At 43.5% G+C, this 18414-nt stretch overlaps 2 protein-coding genes across 5 annotated transcripts; one reads left to right on the top strand and one right to left on the bottom strand.

Moving 5' to 3' along the window:
- Window positions 1-5678: 5678 nt before the first annotated feature.
- On the top strand, window positions 5679-8744 carry LOC311145227 (ubiquitin thioesterase OTUB2-like). The gene is made up of 6 exons (XM_084181458.1): window positions 5679-5958; window positions 6080-6157; window positions 7532-7650; window positions 7797-7881; window positions 8030-8221; window positions 8529-8744. The coding sequence occupies exons 1-6, from the start codon at window positions 5956-5958 to the stop codon at window positions 8733-8735; spliced, it is 684 nt and encodes a 227-aa protein (XP_084037584.1). The 5' UTR covers window positions 5679-5955; the 3' UTR covers window positions 8736-8744.
- A 298-nt stretch (window positions 8745-9042) lies between these two features.
- On the bottom strand, window positions 9043-13782 carry LOC311145224 (ATP-dependent RNA helicase DDX24-like; the record flags this gene model as incomplete). 4 transcript variants are annotated; one of them, XM_084181452.1, is made up of 9 exons in its annotated part: window positions 13676-13779; window positions 12884-13130; window positions 11109-12646; window positions 10801-10954; window positions 10162-10674; window positions 9935-10010; window positions 9657-9845; window positions 9396-9525; window positions 9043-9278 (listed from the first exon to the last, which is right to left on the bottom strand). In XM_084181452.1, the coding sequence occupies exons 2-9, from the start codon at window positions 12925-12927 to the stop codon at window positions 9043-9045; spliced, it is 2880 nt and encodes a 959-aa protein (XP_084037578.1). In that variant the 5' UTR covers window positions 12928-13130; window positions 13676-13779. The 4 variants fall into 4 exon arrangements, with proteins under 4 accessions (XP_084037578.1, XP_084037579.1, XP_084037580.1 ...); XM_084181453.1 differs by having other exon boundaries at window positions 12884-12987; window positions 13676-13739; XM_084181454.1 differs by lacking the exon at window positions 12884-13130 and having other exon boundaries at window positions 11109-12588; window positions 13676-13782.
- Between the last annotated feature and the right edge of the window lie 4632 nt (window positions 13783-18414).

Raw genomic sequence — 18414 nt, 5'->3', positions numbered from 1 at the left:
ATAAACAGTCACCATCAAGAAATAACAAGATTAACTCTGCCAAAATGAAATGCAACATTTTATTAGACATTTTCCAAATCTATTTATGGGGAAGTAAAAAGCCTTCTCCAGTATATTAAAAAAATGATATAGGCTAAAACATATTTACAGATTAACATGAGTATTATGCAGTGAATGTTGAATTTTTCCATCTATGTCATTCCCAAAGCTCTCTCTGACAGTCTCAGTATAACATTTCTACTCACCTCGGTTTCCAGAGCACCCCAAAGCATATTTCCAAGATCTGTTATTATTAGACAATAACACTGGTTGAGGCTGTGTTCATTTGGATTGATTGCTATTTTCTGTCCAACTTTACAATCAAGTAAATGTGTCTTGTTCTGTTTAAGATCCAATGTCATACCATTACCACTAGGCCTACAGTGGGGGGAAAAAAGTATTTAGTCAGCCACCAATTGTGCAAGTTCTCCCACTTAAAAAGATGAGAGGCCTGTAATTTTCATCATAGGTACACGTCAACTATGACAGACAAAATGAGATTTTCTTTTCCAGAAAATCACATTGTAGGATTTTTAATGAATTTATTTGCAAATTATGGTGGAAAATAAGTATTTGGTCAATAACAAAGGTTTCTCAATACTTTGTTATATACCCTTTGTTGGCAATGACACAGGTCAAACGTTTTCTGTAAGTCTTCACAAGGTTTTCACACACTGTTGCTGGTATTTTGGCCCATTCCTCCATGCAGATCTCCTCTAGAGCAGTGATGTTTTGGGGCTGTCGCTGGGCAACACGGACTTTCAACTCCCTCCAAAGATTTTCTATGGGGTTGAGATCTGGAGACTGGCTAGGCCACTCCAGGACCTTGAAATGCTTCTTACGAAGCCACTCCTTCGTTGCCCGGGCGGTGTGTTTGGGATCATTGTCATGCTGAAAGACCCAGCCACGTTTCATCTTCAATGCTCTTGCTGATGGAAGGAGGTTTTCACTCAAAATCTCACGAAACATGGCCCCATTCATTCTTTCCTTTACACGGATCAGTCGTCCTGGTCCCTTTGCAGAAAAACAGCCCCAAAGCATGATGTTTCCACCCCCATGCTTCACAGTAGGTATGGTGTTCTTTGGATGCAACTCAGCATTCTTTGTCCTCCAAACACGACGAGTTGAGTTTTTACCAAAAAGTTCTATTTTGGTTTCATCTGACCATATGACATTCTCCCAATCCTCTTCTGGATCATCCAAATGCACTCTAGCAAACTTCAGACGGGCCTGGACATGTACTGGCTTAAGCAGGGGGACACGTCTGGCACTGCAGGATTTGAGTCCCTGGCAGCGTAGTGTGTTACTGATGGTAGGCTTTGTTACTTTGGTCCCAGCTCTCTGCAGGTCATTCACTAGGTCCCCCCGTGTGGTTCTGGGATTTTTGCTCACTGTTCTTGTGATCATTTTGACCCCATGGTTACGGCAGAGGGAGATTATCAGTGGTCTTGTATGTCTTCCATTTCCTAATAATTGCTCCCACAGTTGATTTCTTCAAACCAAGCTGCTTACCTATTGCAGATTCAGTCTTCCCAGCCTGGTGCAGGTCTACAATTTTGTTTCTGGTGTCCTTTGACAGCTCTTTGGTCTTGGCCATAGTGGAGTTTGGAGTGTGACTGTTTGAGGTTGTGGACAGGTGTCTTTTATACTGATTACAAGTTCAAACAGGTGCCATTAATACAGGTAACGAGTGGAGGACAGAGGAGCCTCTTAAAGAAGAAGTTACAGGGCTGTGAGAGCCAGAAATCTTGCTTGTTTGTAGGTGACCAAATACTTATTTTCCACCATCATTTGCAAATAAATTCATTAAAAATCCTACAATGTGATTTTCTGGAGAAAAAAATCTCAATTTGTCTGTCATAGTTGACGTGTACCTATGATGAAAATGACAGGCCTCTCTCATCTTTTTAAGTGGGAGAACTTGCACAATTGGTGGCTGACTAAATACTTTTCCCCCCCCACTGTACTTGAATGAAATACACTACCGGTCAAAAGTTTTAGAACACCTACTCATTCAAGGGTTTTTCTTTATTTTTACTATTTTCTACATTGTAGAATAATAGTGAAGACATCAAAACTATGAAATAACACATATGGAATCATGTAGTAACCAACAAAAGTGTTAAACAAATCAAAATATATTTTATATTTGAGATTCTTCAAATAGCCACCCTTTGCCTTGATGACAGCTTTGCACACTCTTGGCATTCTCTCAGCCACCTTCACTTGGAATGCTTTTCCAAAAGTCTTGAAGGAGTTCCCACATATGCTGAGCACTTGTTGGCTGCTTTTCCTTCACTCTGCCATCTGACTCATCCCAAACCATCTCAATTTGGTTGAGGTCGGGGGATTGTGGAGGCTAGGTCATCTGATGCAGCACTCCATCACTCTCCTTCTTGGTAATGAGTAGGTGTTCTAAAACGTTTGACCGGTAGTGTATGTCTCATTTTTTGGTGTCAAATGAACTAGACCCATGCCTACTGTAAGTCGCTCTGGATAAGAGCATCTGCTAAATGACTAAAAAAATAAAAATAAATACTGTATCTGGAAAATAATCTGAAGTCAAAACAGGATCAAGAAAAATGCTAGTGCCGATCAAGTTGGTTGCATACCTAACAATTATTGACCATGCATGCAGACATCTATATCTTCAAAATGAAATTTACAATAATTGTTCTATTTAAATTGAGACATAGTTCATGTGTTTGCAATATCAGTCAACAACCTATCAAGGCAAACTATGCTTTTTATGGAGTACGGCAGGTAGCTTAGTGGTTAAGCAGGTAGCTTAGTGGTTAAGAGCGTTGTGCCAGTAACCGAAAGGTCGCTGGTTCTAATCCCCGAGCCGACTAGGTAAAAAATCTGTCGATGTGCCCTTGAGCAAGGCATTTAACCCTAATTGCTCATGTAAGTCGCTCTGGATAAGAGCGTCTGCTAAATGACCAAAAAAAAAAAAAAAAAAGAGTACCTTTCATTTTATTTCCATCCCTGAAATAGAACGCCTCTCCGCAGTTGCTATGACAACGGAGAAACGATCCACTTGCATTCCCTCTTGCCTCCCCTCTGGTTCCTGGGAAACATGTAACACTTTTTCAGTAGTACACCCAATCCGGAAAGCCCTTTGTCGCTCACTTGCTCGTGTGCACGGAACCATTCTTTCAGGAACACAACGGGTGAGTTCGTAAATTCGCTCTGGCTATCTACTCCGATTTCAGAGCACTCTCGTCTGAGTGTGCCAGAGCGCATTATAACTTATGAATTTACGAACGCTCAACACTCGTTGAATATGGCTGGTGTTAGTAAACGTCGGCAAAAAAACAGTTGCAACGACTTCAAATATGGAGAATTTTCGTTTTATAAATACAGTTTGACCCACTGCATGGAAGAGTGGGTCAAAATTCTCCACAGCGACGTGAGACTGATTAACAACTACAGGAAGCATTTGGTTGGAGTCATTTCAGATAAAGGTGGCACAACCAGTTATGCAAAAGAAGTAGAGAAAATTAGAAAGGGGGCAAATACTTTTTCACAGCACTGTACATTTGATGTGCATCATTTTTATGTCCAGTTATGGTGAAATGCAGCGGGATCCTCATCCTACTCATAAAAGTTTGAAAATATTAATTACACAGCTAATTTAACTACTAATTTCCCATTTAGGCCACTAGCAGAGTCCTGGAGACAGGAGTGAACACATTACAGAGGACCCTTGTCTTGAAGAAGCAGGTGGAAGTGGATTGTCAGCTGGCACAGAAACAGCAGGAATTCAGGTGAAATTATACAGATACTGTATAGGTTTAAAATAGAACCTACGGGGCCTCCTGAGTGGTGCAGCGGTCTAAGGCACTGCATCGCAGTGCTAGAGGCGTCATTACAGACCCGGGTTCGATCCCAGGCTGTGTCGCGAGCGGGAGACCCATGAGGCGGTGCACAATTTGTCCAGGTTAGGGGAGGGTTCCAATTGGTAGTTACAGTCTTGTCCCGTCGCTGCAACTACCCTATGGACTTGGGAGAGGCGAAGGTCGAGAGCCATGCGTCCTCCGAAACACGACCCGGCAAGCCGCACTGCTTCTTGACACACTGCTCGCTTAACCCGGAAGCCAGCCGCACCAATGTGTTGGAGGAAACACCGTACAGCTGGCGACCTGAAGTAAGCGTGCATGCACCCGGCTGCCACAAGGAGTTGCTAGAGCACGATGGGAGAAGGACATCCCAGCCGGCCAAACCTTCCCCTAACCCGGACGACGCTCTGCCAATTGTGCGCCGAACCCGGATCTGTAGTGAAGCCTCTAGCACTGCGATGCAATGCCTTAGACCGCTGCACCACTCGGCAGGCCACACAATACAATAAGTATGTTCGCTTTGAATGTAGATCACCTGGAGTATGGGGTAGACTCCCTGGTGATGCCCATCATACGGCGTCATGAGACCCTGTCCCTCACCCATCAGGATCCGGTGGAGCGCCTGGGCCAGCTGGTGGAGGAGCTGGAGCAGGGCCAGCGCAGCCTGGACAGTCTGAAGCAGGAGCACAACACAAACAAGCTGGTCAGACATACAAATACATGCTTAGAAATGCATGTACATTGTGCTCTATATGTGCTAATGATAAATAATTTCATTTCGGTTAATGAATTGTGTGGGGCCAGGTTAGACTGTGTTATCTTCTTTCCCTCTGAGGCAGATGACGAACAGGGAGCTGTCTGAACTGCATAACCAGTGGGATAGAGCCAAGGAGAAAAACAAACAGACTAAGATTAACCTGATGATGCACCAAGGCCAGTCCCGAGACTCCAGAATACATTCTGGAGAGGGCAGACATAGAGAAGAGAGCAACACAACTGATAGACAAGTGCCACAGAGAACATAGGATCACTGAAAAACATTAACAGTAAAACACAACTAAAGAGCACCAGCAAGACCAGTGGGAAGAGTGGACTGTATAGTTGAGCAATGCTGAATAGGCCTTTTACGAGTTTGTGGAGAAACATTTACACACATGAATACAACCATGCAGATGTATTGTACACACACATGGTAAAGGGAGTGAGTGCAATATAAGTTACTTTTAACTTTTCTTTAAGGTTGTTGTAATAGTGTTATAATATTATAGTGTGGTGATAAGTTGCTGAAGGAAATTGTTGTGGTTGTACCATGCAGTTGTACATGCATTTCTCATATAGCCTAATCAAAGATTGATGATAAAAAATTGATAGGATGAATTCAAATGTTCATTAGTTTGCTTTATTCATTTAAAAATATTACAAATGTTCATCTGACAAAATGTATTTGAACTGACCTCTTTGAAATGAATAAAAACAAATAAATATGATGAAATTGTGGTTCTGTGAAATTAAGACTACTGAATGGACTACATATGGTCGTTGTAATCAACACAAATGTAAAAATACTACACTGTAGTACACAGACAAATCTAGGCCTGTGCACTCATGGATACAATGAATGTACTGTCCCTTTAAACACAAAGCACGTGGCAGTTCTAAATATCCGGTTGTTGTTAATGTTGCTCGAAGATGTATTTATTATTTTTATATATATTTTAAAAGCAAAGTACAAGGGAGTAAGTAATACTCCAGTCTAGTAGGTGGCGGTAATGCAACATTTATTGGATGCCAACCGCCGTTAACCCTCATCGAAGAAGAATGTTGCTCGAAAATGAAAGAATTCTAGAATGTCTCTCGATGTTACTCATCATTCCACTGTTACTTTGTTGCGTACAACAGTCGTGTTCTGTCTTACCACGCGCTTAGCCCGCGAGACAGGATGACAAACGTGAAAACATTTAAATCGGTTTCTACTTAGCTAGCTACCTATCCATGTTTATCTTTGTAGCATGCTAACCTAGCCTCATCAAGGTTGAAAGAAAATAATTCGACTATTCTTTGAGACGCCTCAAGTATGGTAATGTTATCTTTAAGCAACAACAAAAAGATGTAAACGTAGGAATTAACAAAGCATGTTTTACTATTGTCATGCAACCATTTATTTTAGACTTAATTTAGCCAATGACTTTTCTTCACAGACGGACGCAGGCCAGTTTGTTTCAAGTAGAGAAGAAATATCTACATATCTGCTGGAGGTGGAAGATGCAAAGTATCGGGTAATAATGCCTATTTATATAGCTTTTGAAAAAGGCTCACAAGAGCATGTGAATTCAGGTTTGGCCTAAATTAGGCTATTAAAACATACATAAAGCTTACATGTCTGTTGTGGGATCTCTGACATCTTTGGATAGATATTCCTTGGGTATCTTAAAACAGATTGAACTATATTGAAGAAAAATATAAAACGTAACATGTAACCAGATTTTACTGAGTTACAGTTCATATAAGGAAATCAGTCAATTGAAATACATTAATTAGAACCCTTATCTATGGATTTCACAACTGGGAGTACAGACATGCATCTGTTGGTCACAGATACCTTAAAAAAAAGAAAGGTAGGGGCATGGATCAGAAAAGCAGTCATATCTGGTGTGACCACCATTTGCCTCATGCAGCGCGTTGATCAGGCTGTTGATTGTGGCCTGTGGAATGTTGTCCCACTCTTCAATGGCTGTGCAAAGTTGCTAGATATTGTCAGGAACTGGAGCACGCTGTCGTACACGTCAATCCAGAGCATCCCAAACATGCTCAGTGCGTGACGTGTGGTGAGTATGCAGGCCATGGAAGAACTGGACATTTTCAGCTTCCAGGAATTGTGTACAGATCCTTCCGACATGGGGCAGTGCATTATCATTCTGAAACATGAGGTGATGGTGGCGGATGAATGGCACAACAAGGGGCCTCAAGATCTCGTCCACGGTATCTCTGTGCATTCAAATAGCCATAGATAAAATGCAATTGTGTTCGTTGTCCGTAGCTTATGCCTGCCCATAACATAACCCCACCGCCACCATGGGGCACTCTGTTCACAACGTTGACATCAGCAAACTGCTCGCCCACACGACGCCATACACATGGTCTGCATTCTCTGGCAACAGATCTGTTGGACATTCCTGCAGTCAGCATGCCAATTGCACGCTCCCTCAAAACTTGAGAAATCTGTGGCATTGTGTTGTGTGACAAAACTTCACATTTTAGAGTGGCCTTTTATTGTCCCCAGCACAAGGTGCACCTGTGTAATGATCATGCTGTTTAATCAGCTTCTTGATATGCCACACCTGTCAGGTGGATGTATTATCTTGGTAAAGGAGAAATGCTCACTAACAGGGATGTAAACAAATTTGTGCACAACATTTGAGAGAAAAGCTTTTTGTGCATATGGAACATTTCTGGGATCAACACTTTACATGTTGCGTTTATATTTTTGTTCAGTGTAAATTACACTGTAAAAGGAAACTGTAAAGTAGTGTTAACAAATTACATAATGGACTAACTAGTTAATCAAATCAAATACATATTAAATGTAAGACAGGCTAGTGAAATTAAAGTACTTGAATTTGTCAAATTCACCGACATCTCTTGTTTTGAAGGAGATTTGCAGCCAGTATAAGTCCATGAGAAAAATCAGGGGAGATGGCAATTGCTTTTACAGAGCCCTTTGCTTTGGACACCTGGAATCATTGTTACAAAATGATAGAGCTTTGCAAAGGTAAATTCCTTCCTAGTATTCCTATATTTTGCCATGTGTAATGTGCATTCATAGAATGTTTTGGATTCCAAGAATGTGCCTTTACCTGTGTGGCTTTGCCACTTCAAAATAATGGAGGAAGATGTATAATTTTCTCTGTATCTCAGATTCAAAGAAACAGTGAAACAAAGTGGCAGAGAGTTATTGACTGCAGGCTTTGATGAGAGCTCTTTCAAAGACTTGCTCGACATGGTAAGTCTATATTTAACTACCTTTGTACTATTTTTTGTTAAATCGAATAATGCACCTTCTTCACAATAAAGATGACAAGTCACATTTTCTTTAACCGTCACACATGTAATTGAAGCCTGTTTTAATTAGCGGACAATTCATCTTTTAGTTTGTAGGTGTTTTGGAACAATGTGAAGCTGATGACCAGGGTGACGCGTTGCTCCAGCTCTTTAATGAGCAAACTACCTCTGACAGTATGGTGCAATACCTCAGGCTGCTCACCTCAGCCTACCTGCAAAACCATGCCGACTTCTTCAGCCACTTTGTGGAGGCACCCAGTCTCAAGGTTTACTGCACTCGGGTCAGTATGAGTTGCCCATAAGACCATATTGCGGTCAACTTCTGTTTTATTAATGTGCTATGGAAGTGTGCCGGGTGCTGCTGATACCGTTCTCCAAAGACAATCAGACCTCGTCAAGGAGTCTCTCACCACTCAAAACTAATGTCTGAAAGTGTTGTGCTGCTTTCTAGTGGTGGTGCAATAAATTGAAAAGAATTGGGGTGTTTTAGGGATACATTTTTTTGTAGCTGTACTTTGATCAACCCATCAAAACAATTCTGTTTCTGCTTGGGTATATACTTACAATGTCCATTCTTGACTTATCCAGGAAGTGGAAACCATGGCGATGGAGTGTGACCACGTAGATATCCTGGCTCTGTCGGAGGCCTTAGGAGTTAGCATCCACATTGCTTCCGTGGAGGGAGGAGATGGACAGCGACTGGCCCACCACACGATCCCAGAGGGAGCGGAGCCCTCCCTACACCTCCTATACAAAACAGCCCACTATGACATTCTCTACCCACATTGCCATTGAGGGGCCTGATCAAGGCCTCCACTTATCTCAGGTTTACCGGTAGTTATGTGTTCAAATAAATGTACATTGTGATTAAGAAGTTTCTCAAACAAATGTTTGTCGCATTGTTTTGTAATATACAGTGAACGCATATGCGGTAGACTCCGCTAGACTTTCTTTAATGTCAAAAAAAAGTATTTATTCAAAAACACAAGACTGATATCTTTTAAAATCATTTGTGAAAATGTTACAATAATTGCACTGTATTTCCATTTATATAAATTCAATCTCAGACATTCTCATTGAGACTACACTCATTTCTAACATACTACTGCTGCTGCTTCTTTTGTTTCTGTCTTTTCTTCTGATTGGAGACACTGGTCAAGGCCGTTTCCAAACCATGTAGGGGCATGTTGGGCAGGGAGAGCTTACCCATCTGTGTGGGGTACTTGGTCTTCATCACATTCTTGAATACAGGCTGAGAAATCAGGTGTTTCAGGTGCTTCTTCATGCCCTTCACCATCTTCTGCTGCTGCCTGTCGTCCTCCTCATCCTTCCTCCCCCCTAAAATAAACAAATGTCAGTTTACTCTGATCTATTTATGCAAGTCCCTCTTATTTCTGGGTTTCTCATGAGGCAACCTCCCACTCCTAGATAACTAATTTAATGATGTAGTCTTACCAAGCAAAACATCATCATCCAGGTCCACCTCCAGAGCTTCTGCTGCTTGCTTAAACCAAGAGTTGTGCTGCTTCTCTCTGCTGTTGTGGAACTCAATCTTCTCTATCTTCCTGGCCATGTTGACTCGCTCCTGTCAAGGCAGATACAAAACAACATTTTACCATATTTCATTTTCATGAAAGATAAGTACATCTGTGCAGCTCCTAGCTCAGATCGACCATCGTGATCAAATACAGGTGCCTGGCCTTGCTAGGTGCCTACCTTGATGGCAGCCATGCACTTGCTCTGTATGGGGAACATGGGGACCTCCTCGTCCTTTCCCAGAGCTCTGTAGATTTTCTTGAAGTTCATCATGTCATCTGGCCCAACCAGGAGCAAACTGAGACCCTCTTTGGTGGCTCGTGCAGTCCTACCACTGCGGTGGACATAAGTCTCTGACGTTCTGGGAACCTGAGACACACAAGAAAGTTATTAATTTGAGGAATAACTGTTAGAGACAAAGAATGACAGGAAGCCACAAAAGGTGTCAAAAGGCATACCTGGTAATGAATGACATGTTGAACATTTGGAATATCAAGGCCTCTTGCCGCCACGTCAGTTGTCAGGAGCACACAGCTGTAAAGATCAATGTTTATCGTAGTCAACATAGTTTATGGTACAGACAAAAAGTTGCTGATCCACTCAAGGCTAATCCAATGCATACCTCAAAACAGATATGGATAATAACTAGCCTGCAGCATATACATGTCCTTCTTCTATGACTCACCTCTCCCTCTCAGCGAACCTCTCAAGGTTCTTTAGGCGCTGCTTCTGGTGCATGTTGGCATGCAGTGGCAGTGGAGTACGGTCCAGGATGACCAGCAGAGAGTTAAGCCGCTTGATGCAGTCAATACTGTTGGCAAACACCATAGTCCGGCCTGGATACTGGAGCAGGAAGTAGTACAGGAAGAAATCCTTCTCTTCCTTTTCACAGTGTATCCGTGTCTCAGTCAGGGTCTCGACTGTAGCCTCCTTCCGGGTCAGATCAATTACTTTAGGTTTGGACCTGATCCCCACTTTCTCCATAAGGACCTCCAGCTTGCTCCGCTGGTCCACCTTCTTGCCCTTCTTCTGCAAGACGCGGGTGGGCAAGCTGTGGGCCATGGTCAGAGTGGCGGAAAACACAAATGTCTGCCTCTTTGGGTTAAACTGGACAGTGTTCAGCATCTCCAGCAGACTTTCCAGCTCAGCAAAATGGCCTCTTTCCACCATGCGGTCTGCTTCGTCAATGACTAGGCACCTATGGGAAAAAAATTTGTTTTACTGATTTACAATCATGAAGCAAAAATTAAACTTTTCAGGCCAGATATGGACAAACACCTGCATTGAACATGCATTATACCAAATTAAACCCACTACTGATTACCTGAGCTGCCTTAGGTTCACCAGATGTGGATGCCTCTCTTTGATCATCTCCCACAGGCGTCCTGGAGTGGCAATGACAATCTCAGGTCTGCGTTTCAGCATCCTGATCTGTTTCTGCTGAGCCATTCCACCCACCACAATCGCTGTTTTTATACCTGCACACAGGGAAACAAATCTATTAAATCTATTCATTTAAATAGCTTTGTGAAATCCCATTCAAATCCGATTCTTGAAAACCCACATCTACATCACAAAAAGGGTAATCAATAAATAAGAACAATCAGTGGCTTCAATGCCTTTAGCACTCACCAGTAAACTTGGCCACAGCATCAATGTGATGTTTCACTTGTACAGCCAGCTCCCTGGTCGGGCAGAGAACCAATCCTAACAATGGCTGTTTCTCACTGACTTTCAGAGTCTCTTCTTCTGCTGAGTTGTCAAAGTCAAACTCCATATTCTCAATGACTTTGACGCACCCAATCTTTTCAGAGTCACTCTCATTCTCATGATATATTTCTTCATCCTCCTTAATTATTTCTTTGTCCTCCTCATCAGCAGCAGCATCTTTGTCTTCCTCTGCCACATCTTCAGTACCCTGCTCTTGTGGATCTCCCTGCTCTCTGGTTTCCTCAGTGCAGGCCTCAGACTTAGCAGGGGTCTCTGGAGCTGCCTCAGCGACCTCTGTGCTGGTGTCCATGGAAATACTTTTCTCAGTGTCTACAGATTCCTCCACCGTCAGCAGGTACAGGCTTTCCACCTGTGTTCCTGGCTCAGTCTGGCCATCTGTCGCCCCCTCACTTTCATCTGCTCTCTTCTTCCACTCCAGGATATGATGGATCATGGGGATGCCGAAAGACAGTGTCTTACCACTACCCGTCTCGGCGGCCCCAACAATGTCCATATGGTCTCTGATAGCAGGTGGCAATGCCAGAGCTTGAATGGCCGTGGGTGATCCGAATCCTAGACTGCTCAGTGCCTTCAACACTTGGTCAGGGACAAACAGATCCTTCCACGCTGTCACATCTGAGTTTTGGTCAGAACCAGAGCGTGCCGCATTGGTCCAATTCTTTGCTTTCTTTTTGGAGAGTTTAGCCACTTTGCATTGAGGGGGTAACTCTGTCTGTTGCTCCTGCTCGGTCTGTTGCTCATGTTCTATCTGGGACTCTGGGACTTTTTGCTTTTCTACCTCTCTTTTCTTTTTCCTCTTTTTGCCATCAGTCTTCGTATTGTTTGATTGTGGCTGAGCATCCTCTGGACACATTACAGCATTTTGTGACACAGTTTCTTCAGGGGCTTCTTCCTCCTTAACCACAACCTTTTCTTCCTCCTTGACAACTTTCTCTGAACCATTTCCAAGGTTTTGGACCTCGTTACTCACCTCCTCACTTTTCACTTCACTGTCCGCAGAGATGTCATCCTGTGTGGTTGGGTCATTTTGTTGGGCTGTTTTCTTTTTATTATTCTTCCTCTTCTTTTTAGCTGCTTTTTCAGATGTTTCATTTTTGTCGCTACCTCCCTCACATACCTCTTCCTGTTTCCCTCCATCCTTATCTCCCTCACTTGCTTTTCTTTTCTTAGCTTTTTTCTTCTCTTTTCTTTCTTCTCGCTTCTTTTTGTCTTTTTCTGCTTTATCTTTAGCTTTAGTTTCTTCCTTGGCAGAATCTATCAGTCGGTAGTCTGTCAGCTCCTCAAAACAGACCAGTCCCCCCATACCCTCTTCAGAGAAGAGACTGGGGTCCAGCTCTACTGCTTTCCAGCTGCCCTTCACATGGATCCCCCGTTTGGCTGACTTTGGACGGGTGAAAGAGCGTACATTTTTAATCTGACTCCTGTTGGACTTCATTTTCCTATGAATAGATAAGAACAGTTCCACTGTTGACATGATGAAGACTACATTCATGATAAACAGTAGAATTTAAAAAATGGTGGTGTATTCCAATTAGATATTTTGATCTTAGTACAGTACTTGGAGCAGGCTAGATTGTTACAAAAAGTGTCTATACATTTCAGTCATTTAGCACACTCCATTCCCGGGAGTTACAAGTTTGCCTATGCAAAACGTCACCAGAGATTTTTTAACTAACCTGGTATTGGCAATACTATCTTCGTTCTCGATTCGTCCAAACATGTATCTTCTAAAATGTCTGTGTCCAGTTGCAGGTGGTCCGTTTTAATTTAGAAAATGTTCCTTTAAAATAAAGAATTGTTTTGCTCCATGTAGTAATCCATCAATGTGTATGCCGCCATCTTGTCTATTTCAAATATTCTCTCATTGATTGAGACAGGTGGGTCCACCACAAAGGGCCGCATGTCATGATGAAACTCACCTGTCTAGATAAATGAGAGAAGATTTGAAATAGATAAGATGGCGGCGTACACATTGTTGGATTACTTCACGGAGCAAAACATTTATTTTATTTTAATAACTGAACATTTTCTAAATTTAAATGCACCACCTGCAACTAGACAGACATTTTAGATACTATATTCATTCTCGATTTGGCCAAACATGTATCACCAATACCAGGTTAGTTAAAATCTCTGGCGACGTTTTGAATAGGCAAATCATCTAGTTATGATTTTTTTAAACGCATGAATTGGTACGTACTCTATTTGATGAAAACAAATTGAATAAAATGGAACTATTCATTATCTAAACGCTGACAGGTGTAATCTAACTAGCAAGAATGACAGATAAGAAAAACACATCAGCATGGTAACGTTAGCTAGCTACTAATTTACAGTAGCTATGTTAGCTACTGTATAGCTGTCCACATGACACTTTTCTCGCAGCCAGCACCACAAATTAATACATATTCAATACAGTGCCATGAAATATAGCGGCATAAAAAGATGTACAAATAAATATAAACTACCTTTGACTGCTTACAGGACTTTCATCTGATAAATCACACGACTTGACTGGACTCATGCATGACACGAGGACGCAGCCATTGCAGTTGTGATCGCGTTCTTCTTCGGTGGGGTTTTTTCGGCGGTTGGCAACCAAAGTTATTGGTGCATTACCGCCACCTACTGTGCTGAATGGCGTGTGGACCAGAGACAGGGAGGACCTAAATCCTACCTGCAAGCCCCGTTCCTCTAAGAAAACAAAACAAAATATTGGATACTGTATCTGTTGATGTTCTACTCAATAAACTCTTTACACTCAAATCCTGTATACCATTTTCTCTCAAACATATTCTCAATCACTCTCTCCCTCTCATACTGCCCACACTGTATCAACAAATTGTTTCCTCTTTCTATTTACTGGCAATAATCACTCCTGTTGGATGATTCCTATCAGATGTACATTATGATGAAACATGGTGACGCCCCAAAATTGCCTACCCTGGAAGCGTGTGTTTCAGACATAAGGAAGAGGATGGCCGCAAATGTTTTACTTTTAAACTCTGACAAAACAGAGATGCTAGTTCTAGGTCCCAAGAAACAAAGATATCTTCTATTTAATCTGACAATTAATCTTGATGGTTGTACAGTCGTCTCAAATGAAACTGTGAAGGACCTCGGCGTTACTCTGGACCCTGATCTCTCTTTTGACGAACATATCAAGAATATTTCAAGGGCAGCTTTTTTCCATTATCGTAACATTGCAAAAATTATAAAACGTTTCTCCAAAAATTATGCAGAAAAGCTGATCCATGCTTTTGTCACTTGTAGATTAGACTACTGCAATGCTGTACTCTCCGGCTACCTGGATAAAGCACTAAATAAACTTCAGTTAGTGCTAAATACGGCTGCTAGAATCTTGACTAGAACCCCAAAATGCGATCATTTTACTCCAGTGCTAGCCTCTCTACACTGGCTTCCTGTTAAGGCTAGAGCTGATTTTAAGGTTTTACTGCTAACCTACAAAGCATTACATGGACTTGCTCCTACTTATCTCTCCGATTTGGTCCTGCCATACATACCTTCACATATACGGTCACAAGACGCAGGCCTCCTTATTGTCCAGCAAACAGCTGGAGGAAGGGCTTCTCCTATAGAGATCAATTTGTATAGACTGGTCTGCCTATCCATGTGAGAGACGCAGACTCGGTCTCGACCTTTAAGTCTTTACTGAAGACTCATCTCTTCAGTAGGTCCTATGATTGTGTGTAGTCTGGCCCAGGGGTTCGAAGGTGAACGGCAAGGCACTGGAGTGACGAACCACCCTTGCTGTCTCTGGCTGGCTCCCCTCTCTCCACTGGGATTCTCTGCCTCTGACCCTATTAGTTGGACTGAGTCACTGGCTTACTAGTGCTCTTCCATGCCGTCCCTAGGAGGGGTGAGTCACGCCATGACAGGCTTTTGTCGCTATACTCGACTTGAGTGGGTTGAGTCACTGAAGTGTTCTTCCTGTTCGGTTTTGCGCCCCCTCGGGCTCATGCGGTGGAGGAGATCTTCGTGGGCTACACTCAGCCTTGTCTCAGGGTAGTAAGTTGGTGGTCTGTTGATATCCCTTTAGTGGTGTGGGAGCTGTGCTTTGACAAAGTGGGTGGGGTTATATCCTGCCTGGTTGGCCCTGTCTGGGTGTATCGTCAGACAGGGCCACAGTGTCCCCCGACCCCCCTGTCTCAGCTCCAGTATCTATGCTGCAATAGTTTAGGGTCGGTCTGTCCTATCTGGTGACATTTTCCGGTCTTGTCTTGTGTCCTGTGTGAACGTAAGTATGCTCCCTCTAATTCTCCCATCTCTCTCTCTCCATCTCTCCCCTCCCAGAGGACCTGAGTCCTAGGACCATGCCTCAGGACTACCTGGCCTGATGACTCCTGGATGTCCCCATCCCCAGTCCACCAGGTCGTGCTACTGCTGTTTTGCCTGTGTCTATGGAACCCTGACCTGTTCACCAGACATGCTACCTTGTCGTGCTGCTGCTCCAGTTTCAACTGTTCTCTCTGCGGCTATGGAACCCTGTCCTGTTCACCGGACGTGCTACCTAGTCCCGGACCTGCTGTTTTCAACCCCCTCTCTCCCTCTCTCTCTCTCTCTCTACCGCACCTGCTGTCTCGACCTCTGAACACTCAGCTATGAAAAACCAACTGACATTTACTCCTGAGGTGCTGACCTGTTGCACCCTCTACAACCACTGTGATTATTATTTTACCCTGCTGGTCATCTATGAACGTTTGAACATTTAAACATTTAAGTCATTTAGCAGACGCTCTTATCCAGAGCGACTTACAAATTGGTGCATTCAACTTAGGATAGCCAGTGGGATAACCACCCTTAAAAAAAAATATTAATGGGGGGGGTGGGGAGAGAAGGATTACTGTTATACTATTCCAGGTATTCCTTAAAGAGGTAGAGTTTCAAGTGTCTCTGGAAGGTGGTCAGTGACTCCGCTGTCCTGGCGTCGTGGGGGAGCTTGTTCCACCATTGGGGTGCCAGAGCAGCGAATAGCTTTGACTGGGCTGAGCGGGAACTGTGCTTCCGTAGAGGTAGGGGGGCTAGCAGGCCAGAGGTGGATGAACGTAGTGCCCTCGTTTGGGTGTAGGGTCTGATCAGAGCCTGAAGGTAAGGAGGTGCCATTCCCCTCACAGCTCCGTAGGCAAGCACCATGGTTTTGTAGTAGATGCGAGCTTCAACTGGAAGCCAGTGGAGTGTGCGGAGGAGCAGTGTGACATGAGAGAACTTGGGAAGGTTGAACACCAGACGGGCTGCGGCGTTCTGGATAAGTTGTAGGGGTTTAATGGCACAGGCAGGGAGCCCAGCCGACAGCAAGTTGCAGTAATCCAGACGGGAGATGACAAGTGCCTGGATTAGGACCTGTGCCGCTTTCTGTGTAAGGTAGGGTCGTACTCTACGAATGTTGTAGAGCATGAACCTGCAGGATCGGGTCACCGCTTTGATGTTAGCGGAGAACGACAGGGTGTTGTCCAGGGTCACGCCAAGGTTCTTTGCACTCTGGGAGGAGGACACAATGGAGTTGTCAACCGTGATGGCGAGATCATGGAGCGGGCAGTCCTTACCCGGGAGGAAGAGCAGCTCCGTCTTGCCGAGGTTCAGCTTGAGGTGGTGATCCGTCATCCACACTGATATGTCTGCCAGACATGCAGAGATGCGATTCGCCACCTGGTTATCAGAAGGGGGAAAGGAGAAAATTAATTGTGTGTTGTCTGCGTAGCAATGATAGGAGAGACCATGTGAGGATATGACAGAGCCAAGTGACTTGGTGTATAGAGAGAATAGGAGAGGGCCTAGAACTGAGCCCTGGGGGACACCAGTGGTGAGAGCGCGTGGTGCGGAGACCGATTCTCGCCACGCCACCTGGTAGGAGCGACCTGTCAGGTAGGACGCAATCCAAGAGTGAGCAGCGCCGGAGATGTCCAACTCGGAGAGGGTGGAGAGGAGGATCTGATGGTTCACAGTATCAAAGGCAGCAGATAGGTCTAGAAGGATAAGAGCAGAGGAGAGAGAGTTAGCTTTAGCAGTGCGTAGAGCCTCCGTGACACAGAGAAGAGCAGTCTCAGTTGAATGACCAGTCTTGAAACCTGACTGGTTTGGATCAAAAAGGTCATTCTGAGAGAGATAACAGGAGAGTTGGCTAGAGACGGCACGCTCAAGAGTTTTGGAGAGAAAAGAAAGAAGGGATACTGGTCTGTAGTTGTTGACATCTTGAAGAACGATCTGGCCTTAATGGCCATGTACTCTTATAATCTCCACCCGGCACAGGAAAGGACTGGCCACCCCTTAGAGCCTGGTTCCTCTCTAGGTTACTTCCTTCGTTCCTGCTTTTTCTATGGAGTTTTTCCTAGCCACCGTGCTTCTATATCTGCATTGCTTGCTGTTTGGGGTTTTAGGCTGGGTTTCTGTAAAAGCACTTTGTGACATCTGCTGATGTCACATTTGATTGATTGATTGATTGAGATGTAATGACTTATTCAGCCGGCTGTGTCCCACCCTAAGTCTAGTAAAGGCATCCTCCTCTCTTCTGTCTTGTGCTGTCTTCTCCCATTATTATTATTTATTATTATCACTGACTTTTCTCTGTATTTGGAAGAGCAACCTTGACTCAGGGGTAGACGTAACATAGTAAAAGTAAATCCGGGACACTCTAATCAGGTGGTCCTCTGTAGCTCAATTGGTAGAGCATGGCGCTTGTAACGCCAGGGTAGTGGGTTCGATCCCTGGGACCTCCCATACATAAAAATGTATGCACACATGACTGTAAGTCGCTTTGGATAAAAGCGTCTGCTAAATGGCATATTATTTATTATATATTATAATCAGTATGATATGTTACGTTTCGTATAGTATGTATTAGTTTGTGGATGTCCATCATCCATTTTGTATGAAATTGTACGAATTGCAATTGGTACAATATGTTACAAATTTGCTAAACATATGGTATGGTACGTATTCCAATTTGTTGTTGCTAACATTAGCTAATGGCTAATGCTAACGTTAGCTAGGTGGCTAACGTTAGCTGAGGTTAAGGGTTAAGGTTAGGAGATAGGTTAAAGGGTTAAGGTTAGCGTTAGGGGAAGGGTTAGCTAACAAGTAGTAAGTAGTTGCAAAGTTGCTAATTAGCTAAATTGCTAAAGTTGTCCGTGATTAGATTCGAACACGCAACCTTTAGGTTGCTAGACGTTCACGTTAGGTAACCTTCTAT

The sequence above is a fragment of the Coregonus lavaretus genome, assembly GCF_964263955.1.
Source record: "Coregonus lavaretus genome assembly, chromosome: 18".
Lineage (NCBI taxonomy): Eukaryota > Metazoa > Chordata > Actinopteri > Salmoniformes > Salmonidae > Coregonus > Coregonus lavaretus.
This window is presented reverse-complemented; position numbering and strand designations above follow the sequence as displayed.